The sequence below is a fragment of the Mycteria americana genome, unplaced genomic scaffold (genome assembly GCF_035582795.1).
Source record: "Mycteria americana isolate JAX WOST 10 ecotype Jacksonville Zoo and Gardens unplaced genomic scaffold, USCA_MyAme_1.0 Scaffold_79, whole genome shotgun sequence".
In the NCBI taxonomy this organism is placed as follows: Eukaryota; Metazoa; Chordata; class Aves; order Ciconiiformes; family Ciconiidae; genus Mycteria; species Mycteria americana.
Window position 1 is genome coordinate 14,849 of NW_027445664.1, and position 20,107 is coordinate 34,955.

At 64.4% G+C, this 20,107-nt stretch overlaps 4 protein-coding genes across 4 annotated transcripts; 2 read left to right on the forward strand and 2 right to left on the reverse strand.

Moving 5' to 3' along the window:
• Positions 1-8,480: 8,480 nt before the first annotated feature.
• On the reverse strand, positions 8,481-11,011 carry LOC142404132 (HLA class II histocompatibility antigen, DR alpha chain-like). The gene is made up of 4 exons (XM_075490575.1): positions 10,878-11,011; positions 9,861-10,118; positions 9,301-9,582; positions 8,481-9,194 (listed from the first exon to the last, which is right to left on the reverse strand). The coding sequence occupies exons 1-4, from the start codon at positions 10,948-10,950 to the stop codon at positions 9,040-9,042; spliced, it is 768 nt and encodes a 255-aa protein (XP_075346690.1). The 5' UTR covers positions 10,951-11,011; the 3' UTR covers positions 8,481-9,039.
• Positions 11,012-11,368: 357 nt separating this feature from the next.
• On the forward strand, positions 11,369-13,818 carry LOC142404130 (class II histocompatibility antigen, B-L beta chain-like). Its single transcript, XM_075490571.1, has 6 exons — positions 11,369-11,608; positions 12,226-12,495; positions 12,751-13,032; positions 13,144-13,250; positions 13,385-13,408; positions 13,577-13,818. The coding sequence occupies exons 1-6, from the start codon at positions 11,518-11,520 to the stop codon at positions 13,583-13,585; spliced, it is 783 nt and encodes a 260-aa protein (XP_075346686.1). The 5' UTR covers positions 11,369-11,517; the 3' UTR covers positions 13,586-13,818.
• A 699-nt stretch (positions 13,819-14,517) lies between these two features.
• On the reverse strand, positions 14,518-16,709 carry LOC142404133 (HLA class II histocompatibility antigen, DR alpha chain-like). Its single transcript, XM_075490576.1, has 4 exons — positions 16,588-16,709; positions 15,599-15,856; positions 15,027-15,308; positions 14,518-14,919 (listed from the first exon to the last, which is right to left on the reverse strand). Exons 1-4 carry the CDS (start codon positions 16,658-16,660, stop codon positions 14,765-14,767), a joined length of 768 nt encoding a protein of 255 aa, XP_075346691.1. The 5' UTR covers positions 16,661-16,709; the 3' UTR covers positions 14,518-14,764.
• Positions 16,710-17,184: 475 nt separating this feature from the next.
• LOC142404131 (class II histocompatibility antigen, B-L beta chain-like) lies at positions 17,185-19,199 on the forward strand. Its single transcript, XM_075490574.1, has 6 exons — positions 17,185-17,336; positions 17,607-17,876; positions 18,132-18,413; positions 18,525-18,631; positions 18,766-18,789; positions 18,958-19,199. The coding sequence occupies exons 1-6, from the start codon at positions 17,246-17,248 to the stop codon at positions 18,964-18,966; spliced, it is 783 nt and encodes a 260-aa protein (XP_075346689.1). The 5' UTR covers positions 17,185-17,245; the 3' UTR covers positions 18,967-19,199.
• The last annotated feature ends 908 nt before the right edge of the window (positions 19,200-20,107 follow it).

Consider the following 20,107-nt stretch of genomic DNA (forward strand, 5'->3'; position numbering starts at 1 on the left):
AAAAACCCAAAAAGTGAATTTCTGCATGGAGATTAACCCAGCCCAGTGCTTGGGGGAGGAGGGAGGGGAGGAAAAAATAATTAAAAAAAAAAAAAGTAAAAAATTTTTTCCTTGGTGCTGTCTGATAAAAAGAAGTTTAAAGGGGCACCAGTCTTTGCTTTTTAGTTTTCTTAAAAAGCAGAGGTGTGCCCCCTGGTGCTGAGCCGGCGGCCTGTATAATGTTTTGTAAGTAATTTTTTAAGTTGTATTGTAATATATCATCTATAATTTTGCTGCTTTTTGGGGGTCGGTTATTTTTTTGTTTGTTTCCTTTCTCTCACTTTCCCCTAGTTTACCTATGTGATTTCCTCCGTCATGAAATTCCTCCATACAGAGACGAGTTTCCATCCTGGGGAGAAAGTGGGGAATAAATACACACGCACATAAATAAATGCACCTGTAACTGGGCTGCTCAGTCCAGAAGGGGCTGCAGAACATCCAGGCCACAAAATGCTTCTCAACGGCTGCTAACAGAAGCCTTGCAAACTAAAAGGAAAAGCCATGCTGCCAAAAAAAAAAAAAAAAAAAAAAAAAGAGCTTTGGGAAAAACCAGGAGACTCTTGGTCCCCTGAATCTGCGGGGATTTCAGCTCAAGTAGGAGCTGTCTGAGAGGGAGGCTGTTGGTCTTCTTGGTGCATGGGGATGGGATCCAGGGGGATCCCTCCATGGTGGACCAGGTAACCCCACACCCGAGGGGAAGGGAGGGACAAGGTGGTTCAAACCTTCCGGAGGGTGAGCAACCTTCTGCTCCTGGTTTGCTAAGGTGTCTGGGGTGTTTTCTCCAGTTGACAAACACTGCTGCAACTGAATGCTGCTTTAATATCGAGCAAGTTTCCAGCAGCCCCATGGGACAGCTGGGAACCTGGCTCTTCCTAGAGAAAGGCACCCACAAACCCCCTTTTCCCCCTCCTCACGCTGGCACCTCTTGTTCCTCTTAGCTCTTGCCCGCAGATCTGCCCGTGCCTGGTCGCGGCTGGCTACCACAGCCTTTCCCACTTGCTGCACCCTGCGTCCCTGCCAGACACCCACGTCCCCCTCCCTGCTCCAGTTTACCCTCAGAGACCCTACTCCCACCATGCCCAAACCCGCTGGTCACTGTCACCAACCTGCCAGCAACCCACACACCCTCCACTCCCCACCACCACCACAGTATTCCCACCGTCCCTGGCTGTTTCCACCATACCACTGCCCAATGCACACACCTCTCCTTACCCCCTCGGACGCCCTGGTGCTTCCTGCTTGTCCTCAGAGACCCATTACCCCCCTCACGCAACTTCAATGCCTGCGTCTGCCCTCAACTTCCCCACCTTTGGCAGCGCAGCCAAACCGCTGGTGGGGAGCCTGAGCCGTAACCTGTTGCAAGGCTGAACGTGGGCCGGGAAACGGCAGCAGTGCAAGGGGGGAAAGGGTGAAAAGTGGCAACAGCGTGAGGGGAGAAAAGGGCAGGAAGCGGCGCGAGCGTGAGGAGAGAAAAGGGCGGAAAGCGGCGCGACCGTGAGGGGAGAAAAGGGCGGGAAGCGGCGCGAGCGTGAGGGGAGAAAAAGGGCGGGAAGCGGCGCGAGCGTGAGGGGAGAAAAAGGGCGGGAAGCGGCGCGAGCGTGAGGGGAGAAAAGGGCGGGAAGCGGCGTGAGCGTGAGGGGAGAAAAAGGGCGGGAAGCGGCGTGAGCGTGAGGGGAGAAAAAGGGCGGGAAGCGGCGCGAGCGTGAGGGGAGACAAAGGGCGGGAAGCGGCGCGAGCGTGAGAGGAGACAAAGGGCGGGAATCGGCGCGAGCGTGAGGGGAGAAAAAGGGCGGGAAGCGGCGCGAGCGTGAGGGGAGAAAAAGGGCGGGAAGCGGCGCGAGCGTGAGGGGAGACAAAGGGCGGGAAGCGGCGCGAGCGTGAGGGGAGACAAAGGGCGGGAAGCGGCGCGAGCGTGAGGGGAGAAAAAGGGCGGGAAGCGGCGCGAGCGTGAGGGGAGAAAAGGGCGGGAAGCGGCGCGAGCGTGAGGGAAAGAAAGGGCAGGAACTGGCAGCAGCGTGAGGGGAGAAAAGGGCGGGAAGCGGCGCGAGCGTGAGGGAAAGAAAGGGCAGGAACTGGCAGCAGCGTGAGGGGAGAAAAGGGCGGGAAGCGGCGCGAGCGTGAGGGGAGAAAAAGGGCGGGAAGCGGCGCGAGCGTGAGGGGAGACAAAGGGCGGGAAGCGGCGCGAGCGTGAGAGGAGAAAAAGGGCGGGAATCGGCGCGAGCGTGAGGGGAGAAAAAGGGCGGGAAGCGGCGCGAGCGTGAGGGGAGACAAAGGGCGGGAAGCGGCGCGAGCGTGAGGGGAGACAAAGGGCGGGAAGCGGCGCGAGCGTGAGGGGAGAAAAAGGGCGGGAAGCGGCGCGAGCGTGAGGGGAGAAAAAGGGCGGGAAGCGGCGTGAGAGGAGAAAAAGGGCGGGAAGCGGCGCGAGCGTGAGGGGAGAAAAAGGGCGGGAAGCGGCGCGAGCGTGAGGGGAGACAAAGGGCGGGAAGCGGCGCGAGCGTGAGGGGAGAAAAAGGGCGGGAAGCGGCGCGAGCGTGAGGGGAGAAAAGGGCGGGAAGCGGCGCGAGCGTGAGGGGAGACAAAGGGCGGGAAGCGGCGCGAGCGTGAGAGGAGAAAAAGGGCGGGAATCGGCGCGAGCGTGAGGGGAGAAAAAGGGCGGGAATCGGCGCGAGCGTGAGGGGAGAAAAAGGGCGGGAAGTGGCGCGAGCGTGAGGGGAGACAAAGGGCGGGAAGCGGCGCGAGCGTGAGGGGAGACAAAGGGCGGGAAGCGGCGCGAGCGTGAGGGGAGAAAAGGGCGGGAAGCGGCGCGAGCGTGAGGGGAGAAAAAGGGCGGGAAGCGGCGCGAGCGTGAGGGGAGAAAAAGGGCGGGAAGCGGCGCGAGCGTGAGGGGAGAAAAGGGCGGGAATCGGCGCGAGCGTGAGGGGAGAAAAAGGGCGGGAAGCGGCGCGAGCGTGAGGGGAGAAAAGGGCGGGAAGCGGCGCGAGCGTGAGGGGAGAAAAGGGCGGGAAGCGGCGCGAGCGTGAGGGGAGAAAAGGGCGGGAAGCGGCGCGAGCGTGAGGGGAGAAAAAGGGCGGGAAGCGGCGCGAGCGTGAGGGGAGACAAAGGGCGGGAAGCGGCGCGAGCGTGAGGGGAGAAAAAGGGCGGGAAGCGGCGCGAGCGTGAGGGGAGAAAAGGGCGGGAAGCGGCGCGAGCGTGAGGGAAAGAAAGGGCAGGAACTGGCAGCAGCGTGAGGGGAGAAAAGGGCGGGAGCGGCAGTGGCGTGCGGGGCAATGGCCCTAACGGTCGCTTGGGGGCGCCGGGCCGGTCCCAGCGGCCGCCTGTGCCGCTCCCTCCCCTCGGCAGACAGCGGCGCTCGGGGCTCCCGGCGGAGCGAGGGCGGCGCCGGCCGAGGTGAGGTGAGCCGTGCTCCCAGCCGCGGCGGCCCCTTCCCCCTGAGGGCGAGGCGTGGGAGCCGCTGGTGCTCGGTCTGTGTGCAACAGCCGGGCTTCTGTGGTAAAAATGTCCCCCCAAAGCACGCTTTTATGGTGGAATGACCGTTTGCGCAGCTGTCAAAGCCGCCAGGGCAGGGGCTGGCCACAGTCAAAGCGCTCTTTGTGCAAGTGCTGGGCAGGCAGGGTTTGAGGGCTGGCGGCTGGGTTGGCAGAGCGTTATGGTCGTAGCCGCTGCTGGAGGCCATACCGTGGCTGTGCGAGAGGACACAGGGACAAAGGCAGGGCTGTTTGGGGCAGGGCAGGGATGCTTTGCCTCGCAGATGGAAGAGGTGCAGAGGGAGGGTCGGCACCTTGCTCATCTTGTAGCGATAGGACAGGGAGTAATGGTTTTAAACTCAAAGAGGGTAGATTCAGACTAGATCTAAGGAAGACTTTTTTTTAAGATTTTTTACACTGAGGGTGGTGAGACACTGGCCCAGGTTGCGCAGAGAGGTGGGAGATGCCCCATCCCTGGACACATTCAAGGTCAGGTTGGACGGGGCTCTAAGGAACCTGCTGTAGTTGAAGATGTCCCTGCCCATGGCAGGGGGGTGGACTAGATGACCTTTAGAGGTCCCTTCCAAATCTAAACAGTTTTGTGATCTTCCCTGAGCTGCCACATCTCAAACGCGGTTACAGGTACTTAAACACTGAGCAGGGAAGATGACGCCTGGCCAGACTGGCTTTCGAGCTTTTTGAAAAACACTGACCTGAGGAGAGAGCGCTGTTCCTCCAGGCATCACCTGACTCTTCTGCCTCTCTTGGAGGCACCATCGTTTCCCACCAGCTATCTCCCTTTCGGCGGGCAAGAAGCAAGTTGCTGGCTGGCATTGCATAGGCAGGGAGATGCTGAATGTGGCTGCTGTTGGAGGGAATCTCTCAGCATGTCTGGTGCATGTATTAACAAAAAGCTCTTCCACTGTGGCAGGTGTGGTCTCAAGGTGTTTGCCTTTCTGTGTCACTCCATGGGCAGCTCAGCGAGGCAAGTGGGGGTCTCCGTGTTGAAGTCCTGGCCCAGGAAGGACCTGACACATGGAAACTGTAAGTGAGGAGGAGCAAAACCTTGCGTGCAAGGGACAGGCTGGGCTGGAGGGCAACAGCGTGATGGGGAGGCAGCCTTGGTTCCAGTGGGTCTGGGTGGAAATGAGTTTTCAGGGAGCTTTCAAGAGCCACAAGTACCGTCAGGCTCCCTCGAAACAAAGGCAGCTCTGCTAGGCGCTGTGACAGAGGATAGATGCAAATCGAAGCCACTGGGACCCCGTGACTCCTGTCGTGCTGCCTTGCCTGCACTCGCCACACACAGATTTGCCAGAGACTGCTCTAGTGCTACACTTTGGAGCGGACTTGAGCGTGTCCTTGGGTGAGGGTGGTACCGCCCTGGGCAGGGCCTGGGGAAGGATAAGGTGCCTGGAGCTGCTCCGTGCCCTTTGCAGGCAGGGCAAAGTGCTGTTGAGTCCAAAGGGCCTGGACTGGTCCTGGTGCATGCCAGGGCTGCCGCGCTGCCACCCCGCCCCACTTCCCAGCATCGTGTTCCTGCCCCTGGCACCGTGGTGTCAGTGACATGGGGTGGGCTTTGGGGGGGGCGCAGGGCCAGGACTCATGAAGGGTGCTTCCCCTGTGTGGGATAAATCCGCTGCTTGCAGCTCTCCTGTGCAGCGGTCTGTGGGGTTCGGGACAGTTCCCACCTCAGGGTCCTGCTTGTCTGCTCTGCTCCGTGGTGGGAGCCCAGACCCAGCTCTGAGGCACAGGGTGGATCAAGGGTGGGGGGGGACATGTCTCTCCTCTTGCCCACCCTACCCTCATTTGCCAGTCACCTTCCTGCAGCTGCAGCTGTTCTGACAGTAGTAAAAAGGGGTGTTTGAGTCTTTTGGGGTGTTTTAGTCTCTCTCCTGCTCCAGAGCCTTGTCATTGTCATACCGTCCCTGGGGGGGGGGGGGGGAGGGTGTCATCATTCCAGTGCGGTGCTGCCTGCTGGGAAGCCACTCTCCGGAGGAATATGGGGGGAGGACGAGGGTACTATCCTGCTCGCTCTGCTCTGCCACTGTCTGGGCTCGGGTCTTCCCTCACAATTTTTCCCCTGGTAACTGGTGACAATGGCAGCCCTAGGGGAGGAGGGAACCTTCTCTTGGAAATCCCCTGGCACCATTCGCACCCATTTCCCTCTTCCCATAACAGCCCTGAGGTCTCAAGAAGGCAGAGGGGATCCCTTAGCTGTGGGGGCTGCTTGTCCGTGGCACAAGGGATGGGAACACCGGCTCCCGCCTGGCTGGTAATGGTGTTGTGAGGCTCCTGTTCGGACAGCTCCGGCACAGCCGGAGAGGATGGCTGGAGTTGGCGCAAGTCTCCAGGGAGCTGACTCCCCACCGGCAACTGCCCAATGAAAGGGGACACCCCTGTGCACAAGCCGGTGCTGTGGCTGCTCAGCTTGATGCGCCAGCGATCCTTTCCTGGCCTCAGGCCCCTGACGCCGTGGGGCTTGGCGTCCTCGGGGTGAGGTGAGAGCTGCCCAGCAGCCCAGCGGAGGCTCTGTCTGTCCGTCCTGCTGGCTTGCCCCCGCCAGCCCCCTCCTCCTGCACCCACAGAGACAGGGGATTTCCACCAAAGCCAGTGTCCCCCCCCCATGGGGCACGCCAGCATTTCGGGGAAAGGGCACTGCCTGTTCTCCTTGCCCTCCAGTAACCCCAGCCCAACCAGTCAGCAGGCAGCACTGAGCTGCATCACCAGTCTCCAGCAGACTCCAGGCAGCTGAGGTCCCGGTCTCATGGTGCGGGGCCGGCAGCGTGTGCTGCAGGGACCTGCCTGCTCTGGGCAGGCAAGCCCTGGGCCTGGCATTGCTGAGTTAGGGCACCTGGGTTCCTCTGGGAGCTGGGGGGTGGGAGCTGGGGCTCAGCCAGGAGCCCCCCCACCCTGGCAGCTCCATGCTGGCTACAGCCCCTGCATGCATCCAAGCCTGGAGGCAGCGAGCAGCAGCCACTTTGGGGACCCGTCTTTTAGGATGTGCCCCTATTGGGCTCTGGGTCTGCATGGCCAAGATGGGAGCCCCTGGACACCTCTGGCCAGCCCTGTGCCCCCAGCGCTGCCTGCAACCCCGTGCGGGACAGTATCTGCTTTCCAAACCAATTCCCTTTCTCCCTCCCTGCTGGCATCTCGTGTCAGGACCACGAGTGGCCTCCTGAGGTTGAGGGTGCTTGTTGTGCCTTTGCCAGAGGGGAGGACAAGCCTTGCGTCCCCAGCAGCAGCCGACCCCCTCTGCTCCAGCCGTGTCCCCAAGGCATGCTGGTGCTCCCCACGGCTGAGCCCCCTCAGTGCATGGGTCACGGGGAGACGCATGCACGGTGGGGGGCCAGCCCCAGATAAACCCTGGAGGGACAGCGGCTCCTGTCTGATCACCACTGTGTGATGCCGGGGGTGGGGGCTTGGCTGTTGCTGCTATTTATTTTTTTGTCTTAGAATTGGTTATTTCCAGATATTTTTTATTCAGGCCCCCGGAGCAAGTGCTCTGATTCACACCAGACCATGTGCTGGGTCGACCCACAGCTGTGCTCCCTTCCAGTGCTTCCCACCGGGGGCTCAGAGTGACGCCTCTGGTATCCCCACGCGACCCCAGCATGCCACCCATGTGCGAGGTAGCTGGGTTTCACATCCTCCCCGCTGCACGTCATCTGCTTTCTGTTCCGGCCGCATCTTCCCCTTCTGCTCCCTGCGAGGAGGGAAGCAGGCCCCAAGCCGCCACGCTGCCTTGTCTACATCGCCACTCCCGGGAGGGATTTGCTCCTTGTCTGGGGGTTTTCTCGGTGCCTCCTTCTCCTCTACAGCCCCATGGCAATGGTGGTTTTGCTGGTTCGTGTCCCCATCTCAATCCCTGAGCATGGCTCACGCACGTGGGGTTCAGCATGTCCATGGCCTATGGGTTCAGACCCCATTGTGGGCTCAACCTGGAGCTCCGATGCCAAAGGCCTCCAGCCCAGCCTCTGCACGGGGCTGTGCTGGGTCCCACGGAGACTGTGGAGCACCCTGCCACCCCGCCCCACGTGCCCAAGCCTCATGCGTAGACCCCACGCACCCGGGCGGTGACGGGGAAGGAAAGGGGAACCAGGACAGGCACTGCCAGAGACTTCCCGAGCAGGGCTGAGGTGTCATCAGTTACCAGGCAAAGCTGCTGCTGGGAGAACTGGTCTGGCTGAGGGCAAGATCCATCTTTGCTCCCCCCCCTGCCCCAGCTAATGGCTCGCGGGGGCAGCTGCAGGGTTCCCCTCCACTGCCCAGGATACATGTGTGTGTGCATGCGTGTGTGTGCATGTGTATGTGCATGAAAGGGAACAATGCCTGCAGGAACAGGGCTGTCGGATGAACCAGTCCCATCACCTGTAGTTCGCCTGTTCACCCTCTCTGTCATCCCTTGGCCAGCTCCTAGCCCAGCAAGGGGGTCAGCCACGCACCTTCACACCCATGGGGTGAACACTGGTGTCGCAGAGCCCAGCCACCCCCAGGGGCCTCCCTGGGTGCTGGTGGACCCAGCGAGGACTCCCCTGCCCGGGGTCTGGGCCCTGACTGGCATTGGCTCTGCCCACGCCTGGTTAACCAGGGAGCCACATGCCCTGGGGCCACCACTGGTGTCTGTGCTGCAGCAGGATGGGTCGGGCTGTCCGGAAGCTGCTTCCTGGCCTTGCCGTGAGTGTGGCTATGTGCCAATGGGTTCTGTGATCCCCCACAGGAGCCATAAATGGGCACCTCCTCCCTGGCACTGTTCTTTAGTGGTGCTAAGATCCCACCTACATCAGCTAGTTCAACCCAGGAGTCCTGGGGTCATCCTACCCCTTCCCTCTGCCCAAGAGCTGGAGCTAGATCCCTGGAGCTCTGCCCCACGACCCACCACCCCATAGATCACCCAGACATCAAGGGGGCTTGTAGAGCTGCAGTCACCTCCTAGCACGGTGCAGAGAACAGACTCACGGTGAGGGCCACATGGCAGGGTCAATCCCAACCCAATTTATTGTGGTGACGAAGCAGCAGAGCGGGAGCGGAGGGTTACAGGACTGTGCGCCAAGGGGGAGCTGTGGGGCAGGGCACACCTCCCGTCCCTTCAGGGGTCTGCAGAGGAGCCCCCGCATCTGGGCTGGGAGGAGGTGCTGCTCCCCAGCTGGAGATGGCCGTGGAGCCAGGGGCTGTGGGCAGGGCAGCCCCAGCGTGGCGGCAGTGTGGGCTGGATACTGGGACCAGTGCAGGTGCCCAGGCTCAGCAGCAATTTTCCCTGGCAGTGGGTGAGCCAGAACAGCCTCAGGTGCCACCCTGGCTCGCCCCAGCCACGGGAAGCAGCCCAGCCCGATGTGGGGATGGGCCTGTGCCTGGTCTGGCTCCGGAGCTGTCTCCAGCATGTCTGTGTGTGATGCGCACAGGAGAAGGGGGTGCTGACGAGGTGGGGCAGGGATATGGGGCACTGGGGTGAGAAGCTCCTGCCAGGCTGAGGCGAGAGCTGGCTGAGGGTACAGAGGGTCCGGTTGGGGGGAGGCAGGGAGCCCTGGGCTCTGCCCCCTCACAAGAGGCCCCGCTGGTTGCGGGCGCTGTTCATCTTCATGGCCTTGATGATGAGGATGGTGCCCACGATGATGCCGACGATGCCCACGGCCAGGCCCAGGGCGCACACCAGGGTCTCGGTGCTCTCGGAGGCGGGGAGGGGCACCTGGGGCTCTGCGGAGGGGTGAGGGTGGGTGAGGACGGGGTGCTGAGCCCCCCTCGCTGCCTGCAAGGGGAGGGGACCCAGGCATCCAGGCCCCAGCCCAGCGCCCCTCCTCACCCCAGTGCTTCAGGAGGGCGGTGGCCAGCCCCTCATGCTGCACACGGCAGTCATAGTAGTCCCCCCGGGTGGGGATGAAGGGCAGGTAGGAGAACTTGTGGAAGCTGTTGTCCTCCCGTGGGTAGAAAACGGTCTCAAGGACACCATCCGTCACCTCATTCCCGTTCCTCAGCCACGTGATGGAGATCACGGAGGGCCAGAACTTGTCCACGTAGCAGATCAGGACGTTGGGGTCCCCCAGCTCCACGGGGTCCTCAGAGAACACCGTCACCTCGGGTGGTGCTGGGGGGAGATGGAGAAGGGGTTAGTGCAGTCTGGGGCTGGCCAGGCTTCACTGCCTTGGGCTGGGCTGAGGCTTCCTGCCCCATAGACCTGGCCTCGTTGTGCTCCACAGAGAGATGCTGTGCCCCAGCTTGGGGCTGTGCCCAGGTCCCCACATGCTCCAGGGGAGCAGGGCACTGTGCACCCCACTGCCAGCTGAGCCGCTGGCTGTGGGAGCAATGGCTGTGGCAGGGTCCCCAGGGGTGAAGGCACTGGCCGTGCTGTGGCTGGGTTGTTACCGATGGTTCCCTGTGAGCGGTTGGACCTTTTCATCATGATCTCCAAGTTCTGTTTGCCTACAGCTGTGTTCTGCAGAGCTCCCTGTGCCTCGAAGCTGGCGAACGTCCCGAACTCAGGCAGGCGCCAGATGGTCTCCTGCTTCTGCAGGTCCACGTGGAAGATCTCGTCCCCATCGAAATCAAACATGAACTGGCTGCCCTCCTGCTGAAGCCTCTCATCCCGCTGGTGGAATGTAGTCTGGATCAGCACGTTCCCCACTGGCAACGGACAGGCATTAGGGTCAGTGCCCTTCCCACGGCCACAGGGCTTGCCCCATCTCCCCACAGGTTCCCTGGGGACACTGCGAGAGCACAGGGAGGCCCTGATGGGGAGAGCAGCCCACCCTGAGCTTCTCCCTTCCCTCAGGGGTCCCCCAGAGCCGCCCCCTCCCCAGGAAAGGGAGTGGTCAGGTATCTGCTCTGCCCCCAGCCCCCAACTCCAGCACCTCCATGCCATCAGGAGGTTTCCCTTCCTCATCACCTGAGGCCGGGGCCAGTGACAGGCTGTGGGGACCACAGGGGCCAGTCCCCAGACATGCTGCAGAGGGGGTGGCAGTCCCAGGGCCCCAAGGACTTCGCCACTGGCTGTCCTGCCCCACACAATAACCCCGTCTGGGCCAGGCCGTTGGGCACAGCCACTGCAAAGGGCCACCCAGGAGCAGTGGGTGCTGCAGGGACCTGACCCGCGGAGCTGGGGCACTGGGGGTGGAAGGGCAGGGAGGCCTGGGCCGGGGGAGGGCAGGGAACGAGCATCCTGGCCCCCCTGCTCCGCAGCCTGCCCTGCCCTCCTGGGGTGCACCTGGGGCCCATCCCCACCCAGGGGTGACCTGCAGCTGGAGGGACGCAGCTCCCCATGCCCCGGGCCCTGCTCCAACCCTTACGCCATCCCCACACCACCCACCCCATGGGTGCAGGGCACCCCATGCCCCACCTCTGCCCCCAGACCCACCACCCCATGGCCCCGCCACCCTCACGCACCTTTCACGGCCCCCACGCCCTGCAGGGTCATCACAGCCAGCAGCGCCAGCGGGATGCCTTGTCCTCCAGCCATCGCCTCTCCTGGCACCGGGCAGCGAGAGCGGGACCAGGCGAGGGGCAGGCGTTGCTCTTGGGCCGGGGAGCTGTGTGCTGGGGGCCCCGTTCTGCAGGGGACAGGCCCCCCCCAAGGGCTCAGCCAATAGGAGGGAGCCCTGACACTGACACATCTGTTCCCAGGCAGAGGAGCAGCACAGAGCACCCTGCAGAGCAGACAGACAGACTGACGCTCAGGCAGGGTCCGGTGGAGGTGCACGGTTAAACTAGAGCTGCGCGCACCCCTGGAGAGGGCTCTGGGGAGGGTGGAGGTGGGGGCCACCAAGGCCGGGGAGCCCCAGCGCTGTCTGGGGTCGGCAGCTTCCTCCGTGGAGTTGCTGCTCCAGCATGGGACAAGTGTCAGAGGGAGCCCTGTGGGGCCTGGCTCTGCCTGGTGACGGGTGATGCTGCTAAGCCTCGCTCCTCACTGGTCCTCACTGGGAGTCCCAGTCCCGGCACTGGGCAGGATCGGGGTGATACCCTGAACGGGCAGAGTCTGGCTCGCTCGGGGGTCCCAGCACCTTTCCAGCCTCTTCTGTGAGCAGCGATGGAGACTGGTCGTGTCCTGGGAGCTGGGGCCGTGCTGGTGGCACTGGTGGTGCTGGGAGCCCACCCGGCTCATGGCGAGAAGACCTCAGGTGAGCTCAGACTGTCAGCGTGGGAAGGGTCTTGGTGGGGATGGATCCCACGCGTCCCCTGGGAGGTGCTGGGTGTCGGTGGGGGAACGGTGAGGAGAAGACCCCCCTGCCCCTGGGACCACCCTGCAGGTGTGTGAGGGCTGCACCCACCGCACCCCTTGTCCTGTCATCTGTCCTCTGCAGGGCCTGGGAGCGGTGGGCTCCAGGTGAGACCCGGTTCCCAAACAGTTTGGGGAGGTGGTCCCCCCACTTGCTGAACCCCAGGAACAGCCTCCTGGCTCAGTTCTGCCCTGGCTCCCTTCCCTTGGGCTCTGTCCCTGCATCGGCCCCTTCTCATGTCCCCTCCTGCCCCCCACTGTCTGGGTGACAGTCTCCCCTCCCCCCGGGTCCCCTCTGGCTCTTCCCAGTCCCCAGGCTGGGAAGTTGAGTCCTCACAGGCTCAGGATCGCACCGCCAGTGCTATCAGAGCGGTGTGGCTATGGGGGAGGCTGGGAGGAAAGTGGCGACGGGGAGGGGGCTCCACAGTGCCTCCCTGCCCTCCCCTGCCCTGCCTGGGGTGCTGAGAGCACCTGGGGAGGGGGAGCCGGCCACCCTGACCTGCCGCCCTGCACAAACAGGGGTTTTTCAGGAGATAGCGAAGGCCAAGTGTGAGTACCTCAACGGCACCGACAAGGTGAGATTAGTGCACATGTACATCTACAACCGGCAGCAGCTCGTGCACTTTGACAGCGATGTGGGGCACTTTGTGGCTGACAGCCCCCTGGGCGAGCCTGACGCCAAGTACTGGAACAGCCAGCCAGATCTGCTGGAGCAGAAACAGGCTGCTGTGGACACGTTCTGCCGACACAACTACAGGGTGTTGACCCCTTTCATCGTGGAGAGGAGAGGTGAGTGCGTGGCAGAACACTTCCCTGGGACACAGGCACGAGCCAAGCCCCAGAGCTCGCAGGAGGGGAGAGCGTGTCCATGCCGTTGGGCAGGGCCCCGGGCAGCCCCGAGCAAAACCCCTGCGCCCTTCCACGAGTCCCTTGCACCCTCGCTGGGCACGTCCTGCGTGGGGACCACAGGGACGGCCCTGGGCCAGGCTGGGTGGCCCCTGTGTTGTCCCAGCCCCTTCCCAGCTCTCTCTCACTCTCCCCCAGTTCAGCCCAAGGTGAGGGTCTCCCCCATGCAGTCGAGCTCCCTGCCCCAGACCGACAGGCTGGTTTGCGCTGTGACGGGCTTTTACCCTGCGGAGATTGAGGTGAAGTGGTTCAAGAATGGGCAGGAGGAGACGGAGCGTGTGGTGTCCACGGACGTGATACAGAATGGAGACTGGACCTACCAGGTGCTGGTGATGCTGGAAACCACCCCGCAGCGCGGGGACACCTACACGTGCCAGGTGGAGCACGTCAGCCTGCAGCACCCCGTCAGCCAGCACTGGGGTAAGGCCTGGCCCTGTCTGGCACCCTGGGGTGGGGGCCCAAGGCCCTGATCCAGGTGGGGAGGGGGACGGGGGCTCCCCCAGCCCTGACCCCCTGCTCTGGTCCCCACAGCGCTGCAGTCGGACGCTGGCAGGAGCAAGATGCTGACGGGGGTGGGGGGCTTCGTGCTGGGGCTCATCTTCCTGGCACTGGGGCTCTTCCTCTACATGCGCAAGAAGGTGAGCGGTCGGGACACGGGGTGGGGGGTCCCTGGGGTTCGGGGTGTGTCCTGTGCGTGGGGTGGGGGGGCTGCGGTTCTGTCCCACGGGAGCTGCCCCTGCTCCGATGCTGACCTTGTCTCTCTGTGTTTCAGGGCGCTCCGTTCCCCCGGCTGCAGGTAACGTCCGTCTGCCCCCACCCTGCTCCACCCTCCCTGTGTGGGCTGGTGCCCAGCCGCTCCCAGGGGCAGTGTGTCCGTATGGAGTGTGTCCCCGATAGCACCGGGGCAGAGCCCTGGGGACACACCGTCCCATGCCGGTGGTCACCCCCTCTTCTCTCCCTACAGGGCTCCTGAACAAACTCCTGCCCCTGCGGATCTGCTCCGCCGCCGTCCGTCCTCTGTCCCCAGCGTCACCTCTGCCTCGTGCTGCCCCGGCCCGGAGCCCCACGTCCCCACACTGATCCCCGGGGTCACCCCCTCCCATCCCAGCTCAGCTTCGCTGTCGCTGCTCTGCGGCCCCGGGGTCCCCAGGGCCCTGCGACGGTGGCCCTCGGCTGCTCCGGCTCTGCCTAATAAAGTGTCGCGGTACCCTCCGTCCCTGGTTATCTGGGGACAGTGGGGCAGGGGTGGGTCACTCCCTTCCCCGTGGCCGTGGGTCCATGACAGGGCTCTGAGTCCTCAGTGGGGACCAGATGTGCTTGGTGGCCTGGGGCTGCCGACTGTGGGGGGACACTGCGAGGGGGGGCCAACACCCCGTCCCGTGGGGGGGGCGGGCAGCAGAGCCTGCATCCAGCCGCCCCCGGGGATGGATCAGGGATGCGGATGAGGGGTGACGGGTCCCCTCGCCTGCACCGATCGGTGGCTCCGTGTCCCCCTCCTGGTGCCTGACCCCACTGTTTTGGGTGGGGGCAAGTGCAGGGCTCTGGGGTGGGGCACCCTGTCCAGCCCCGGTGGTGATGGCCGCTCCTGTCCCTCCTGCAGCGCCCCCTCATGGGACGCTGCCCTGCACCCCAACATGGCACCCACCACACCCTGCAAGGACCCAGGCGTCCTGATCCCCCTCTGCTGCCGCTGCTCCCTCCCCCAAACCCCTCCCACAGCCCTGCCAGCCCCACAGCCCCCCCCAGTCGCCCTGTTCCCCACCACCCTGTATCACCGGGACGAGCAGGGTGCAGATGAACCGGTGACAAACAGATTCAATGGTGTTGGGCTGTCCCCGGCCACCTTTACTGCTGCTCAGAAGCACCCCAGAGCCCGGGAAGCTGGAGCCCCTGTCAGTGGGGTGTCCATGGGGCAAGGCAAGGGGGCACCGGTGGGGTGGAGCGGGGCTGGGGGGCTCGGGGCAGGGATGCGCGGTGCAGGGCTGGGACGCAGGGTGTGGGGTGGGGTACACGGCTTGTGGTTGGGCCATGGGGCACGGAGCTGGTTGGCATGGGGGGCACAGGGCTTGGCCGTGGGGACGGAGCTGGAGGGTGGGGCACACAGCCGGGACGTGATGGTGAGGGCTGGTGGGGGGCCCTGGGCTCTGCCTCCTCAAAAGGGGTCCTGCTGGTTGCGGGCGCTGTTCATCTTCATGGCCTTGATGATGAGGATGGTGCCCACGATGATGCCGACGATGCCCACGGCCAGGCCCAGGGCGCACACCAGGGTCTCGGTGCTCTCAGAGGCGGGGAGGGGCACCTGGGGCTCTGTGGAGAGGTGAGGGTGCGTGAGGACGGGATGCTGAGCCCCCCTCGCTTGCCTGCAAGGGGAGGGGACCCAGGCGTCCAGGCCTCAGCCCAGCGCCCCTCCTCACCCCAGTGCTTCAGGAGGGCGGTGGCCAGCCCCCAGTGCTGCACGCGGCAGTCGTAGTAGTCCCCCCGGGTGGGGATGAAGGGCAGGTAGGAGAACTTGCGGAAGCTGTTGTCCTCCCGTGGGTAGAAAACGGTCTCGAGGACACCATCCGTCACCTCCTGCCCGTTCCTCAGCCACGTGATGGAGATCACGGAGGGCCAGAACTTGTCCACGTAGCAGATCAGGACGTTGGGGTCACCCATCTCCACTCGGCGTTTTGGGAACACCGTCACCTCGGGTGGCACTTGTGACAATGGGGAGGAGGGAGGAGTTAGTGCTGCCCTAGAGCCTGGGTTCAGCCAGGCCCCACAGCGCCCGGGGCTGGTTAGAAAAGGCCCTGTTGTGCCTCACTGCCCACCCAAGGAGACCCCCCCCTCCCATCCCAGCTTAGGGCTGTGCCCGGGTCCCCACATGCTCCAGGGGAGCAGGGCACTGTGCACCCCACTGCCAGCTGAGCCGCTGGCTGTGGGAGCGATGGCCGTGGCAGGGTCCCCAGGGGTGAAGGCACTGGCCATGCTGTGGCTGGGTTGTTACCGATGGTGCCCTGTGAGCGGTTGGACCTTTCCATCATGATCTCCAAGTTCTGTTTGCCTACAGCTGCGTTCTGCAGTGCTCCCTGGGCCTCGAAGGTGGTGAACGTCCCGAACTCGGGCAGGCGCCAGGTGGTCTCCTGCTTCTGCAGGTCCACGTGGAAGACCTCATCAGCATTGAATGACTGCTGGAACTCCCCATCCTCCTGCTGCAATGACTCAATCCGCTGCTGGAACTCGGCTTGGTGGATCGTGTTCCCCACTGCCAGGAGACAGGCATTAGGGGCAGCACCGCCCACCGCAATGGGGCCGCCCCAGCATGTTCTCCTCACCCTCCAGGGCTCCCACCAGGGACACCGCAAGGGGTCGGGGAGGCACTGATGGGGACAAGAGCCCACCCTGAGCTTCTCCCCACCACCGCAGGGTCATGGGGTTGGGAGACACAGAGCCCCTGCAGAAGGGACCCCCTGGCCCCCCATCTTTGCCCCATCTCCAGCAGTGTCCTCTCCAGGGGCGGTTTGTCGTCCTCAGGCTGGGGCCAGCGATGGTCTAGCATAGCTGCGGGACCCTGGCCTGCTCCCAGACACGCAGTGAGGTGGGGTAGGAGGTCCCAGGGCCCTGGGGCACCAGCGCTCCTGCCCCACACCTCAACTTTCCTTTCAGCCAGGCCACCGGAGCTCTTGCAAAGTGGCACTCGTCATCGCTGGGTGCTACAGGGACCTGACCCACAGAGCCAGGACACTGGGTGGGTGGCAGGCGGGCAGGGAGACCTGGCAAAGGGTCCCCCCCCCTTCCTACAGCCTGCCCTCCTGGGGTGAGCCTGGGGGCCCCTCCCCACACAGGGGTTACCCACAGCCAGGGAGGGACAGAGCTCCCCATGCCCTGGGCAGTGCCTGATCCTGCCCTGGTACCAGACCCCATGGGTGCAGGGCACCCCATGCCCCACCTCTGCCCCCAGACCCACCACCCCATGGCCCCGCCACCCTCACGCACCTTTCACGGCCCCCACGCCCTGCAGGGTCAGCACAGCCAGCAGCGCCAGCGGGATGCCTCGTCCTCCAGCCATCGCCTCTCCTGGCACCGGGCAGCGAGAGCGGGACCAGGTGAGGGGCAGGCGTTGCTCTTGGGCCGGGGAGCTGTGTGCTGGGGGCCCCGTTCTGCAGGGGACAGGCCCCCCCCCAAGAGGGGCAGCCTCTAGGAGGGAGCCCTGACGCTGACACATCTGTTCCCAGGCAGAGGAGCAGCACAGAGCGCCCTGCAGAGCAGACAGACAGAAGGACGCTCAGACAGAGCCCCACTACCAGGACACAACTTGTGGGGGCCCACATCAGGGTTCTCCTTGGGGCCTGGCTCCCTGCAGTCTCTGTGGGTGCTGGGGTCGCTCTCCCACCCCTACAGGCATGGGCTGGATCCTGCTCCCTGCCCTGGGGTGCAGAGGGACCAGGCTGCAGCCATGGGCAAGTGTCAGAGGGAGCCCTGTGGGGCCCGGCTCTGCCTGGTGACGGGTGATGCTGCCCAGCCTCGCTCCTCACTGGTCCTTGCTGGGAGACCCAGTCCCGGCACTGGGCAGGACCGGGGTGATACCCGGAACAGGCAGAGTCTGGCTCGCTCGGGGGTCCCAGCACCTTTCCAGCCTCTGCTGTGAGCAGCAATGGAGACTGGTCGTGTCCTGGGAGCTGGGGCCGTGCTGGTGGCACTGGTGGTGCTGGGAGCCCACCTGGCTCATGGCGAGAAGACCTCAGGTGAGCTCAGGCCCACGGCATGGGGAGGTGCTGGGTGCTGGGAGGGGGATTAGACCCTAAACAGAGATCGGGGTGGAGCTGGGTGCAGGAGGATGCTGTGAAGGGAGGAGATGAGTGCAAAAGGGGGAGCGGGATGGTGTAGAGGGGGGTCCCATGGCATCCTCCCCACCTCCCCAGCCCTTGGGCACTGCTGCATCTCCCGGGGCCCTGGATGGCTGGGGACAGAGAGTGATGGCAGGAGCCCTGACCTCCGCATGTCTGCACGAGCAGGGTATTTCCAGGAGTATTTTAAGGGCGACTGTTACTTCAGCAACGGCACCGAGAAGGTGAGGAATGTGGTGAGGTACATCTACAACCGGCAGCAGTACGTGCACTTCGACAGCGATGTGGGGCACTATGTGGCTGACAGCCCCCTGGGAGAGCCTGACGCCAAGTACTGGAACAGCCAGCCGGATGTGCTGGAGCAGACACGGGCCGAGGTGGACAGAGTCTGCCGAAATAACTACAGGGTGTGGACCCCTTTCACTGTGGAGAGAAGAGGTGAGTGTGTGGCAGAACACTTCCCTGGGGGATGGGCACAAGCCAAGCCCCGGAGCTCGCAGGAGGGGAGAGCGTGTCCATGCCGTTGGGCAGGGCCCCGGGCAGCCCCGAGCAAAACCCCTGCGCCCTTCCACGAGTCCCTTGCACCCTCGCTGGGCACGTCCTGCGTGGGGACCACAGGGACGGCCCTGGGCCAGGCTGGGTGGCCCCTGTGTTGTCCCAGCCCCTTCCCAGCTCTCTCTCACTCTCCCCCAGTTCAGCCCGAGGTGGAAATCTACCCTATGCAGTCGAGCTCCCTGCCCCAGACCGACAGGCTGGTTTGCGCTGTGATGGATTTCTACCCCGCGGAGATTGAGGTGAAGTGGTTCAAGAACGGGCAGGAGGAGACGGAGCGTGTGGTGTCCACGGACGTGATCCAGAACGGAGACTGGACCTACCAGGTGCTGGTGATGCTGGAAACCACCCCGCAGCGCGGGGACACCTACAGGTGCCAGGTGGAGCACGTCAGCCTGCAGCACCCCGTCAGCCAGCACTGGGGTAAGGCCTGGCCCTGTCTGGCACCCTGGGGTGGGGGCCCAAGGCCCTGATCCAGGTGGGGAGGGGGACGGGGGCTCCCCCAGCCCTGACCCCCTGCTCTGGTCCCCACAGCGCTGCAGTCGGACGCTGGCAGGAGCAAGATGCTGACGGGGGTGGGGGGCTTCGTGCTGGGGCTCATCTTCCTGGCACTGGGGCTCTTCCTCTACATGCGCAAGAAGGTGAGCGGTCGGGACACGGGGTGGGGGGCCCCTGGGGTTCGGGGTGTGTCCTGTGCGTGGGGTGGGGGGGCTGCGGTTCTGTCCCACGGGAGCTGCCCCTGCTCCGATGCTGACCTTGTCTCTCTGTGTTTCAGGGCGCTCCGTTCCCCCGGCTGCAGGTAACGTCCGTCTGCCCCCACCCTGCTCCACCCTCCCTGTGTGGGCTGGTGCCCAGCCGCTCCCAGGGGCAGTGTGTCCGTATGGAGTGTGTCCCCGATAGCACCGGGGCAGAGCCCTGGGGACACACCGTCCCATGCCGGTGGTCACCCCCTCTTCTCTCCCTACAGGGCTCCTGAACAAACTCCTGCCCCTGCGGATCTGCTCCGCCGCCGTCCGCCCTCTGTCCCCAGCGTCACCTCTGCCTCGCGCTGCCCCGGCCCGGAGCCCCACGTCCCCACACTGATCCCCGGGGTCACCCCCTCCCATCCCAGCTCAGCTTCGCTGTCGCTGCTCTGCGGCCCCGGGGTCCCCAGGGCCCTGCGACGGTGGCCCTCGGCTGCTCCGGCTCTGCCTAATAAAGTGTCGCGGTACCCTCCGTCCCTGGTTATCTGGGGACAGTGGGGCAGGGGTGGGTCACTCCCTTCCCCGTGGCCGTGGGTCCATGACAGGGCTCTGACTCCTCAGTGGGGACCAGATGTGCTTGGTGGCCTGGGGCTGCCGACTGTGGGGGGACACTGCGAGGGGGGGCCAACACCCCGTCCCGTGGGGGGGGCGGGCAGCAGAGCCTGCATCCAGCCGCCCCCGGGGATGGATCAGGGATGGGGATGAGGGGTGACGGGTCCCCTCGCCTGCACCGATCGGTGGCTCCGTGTCCCCCTCCTGGTGCCTGACCCCACTGTTTTGGGTGGGGGCAAGTGCAGGGCTCTGGGGTGGGGCACCCTGTCCAGCCCCGGCGGTGATGGCCGCTCCTGTCCCTCCTGCAGCGCCCCCTCATGGGACGCTGCCCTGCACCCCAACATGGCACCCACCACACCCTGCAAGGACCCAGGCGTCCTGATCCCCCTCTGCTGCCGCTGCTCCCTCCCCTAAACCCCTCCCACAGCCCTGCCAGCCCCACAGCCCCCCCCAGTCGCCCTGTTCCCCACCACCCTGTATCACCGGGACGAGCAGGGTGCAGATGAACTGGTGACAAACAGATTCAGTGGTGTTGGGCGTCCCCGGCCACCTTTACTGCTGCTCAGAAGCACCCCAGAGCCCGGGAAGCTGGAGCCCCTGTCAGTGGGGTGTCCATGGGGCAAGGCAAGGGGGCACCAGTGGGGTGGAGCGGGGCTGGGGGGCTCGGGGCAGGGATGCGCGGTGCAGGGCTGGGACGCGGGGCGTGGGGTGGGGTACACGGCTTGTGGTTGGGCCATGGAGCTGGTTGGCACGGGGGGCACAGGGCTTGGCCGTGGGGACAGAGCTGGAGGGTGGGGCACACAGCCGGGACGTGATGGTGAG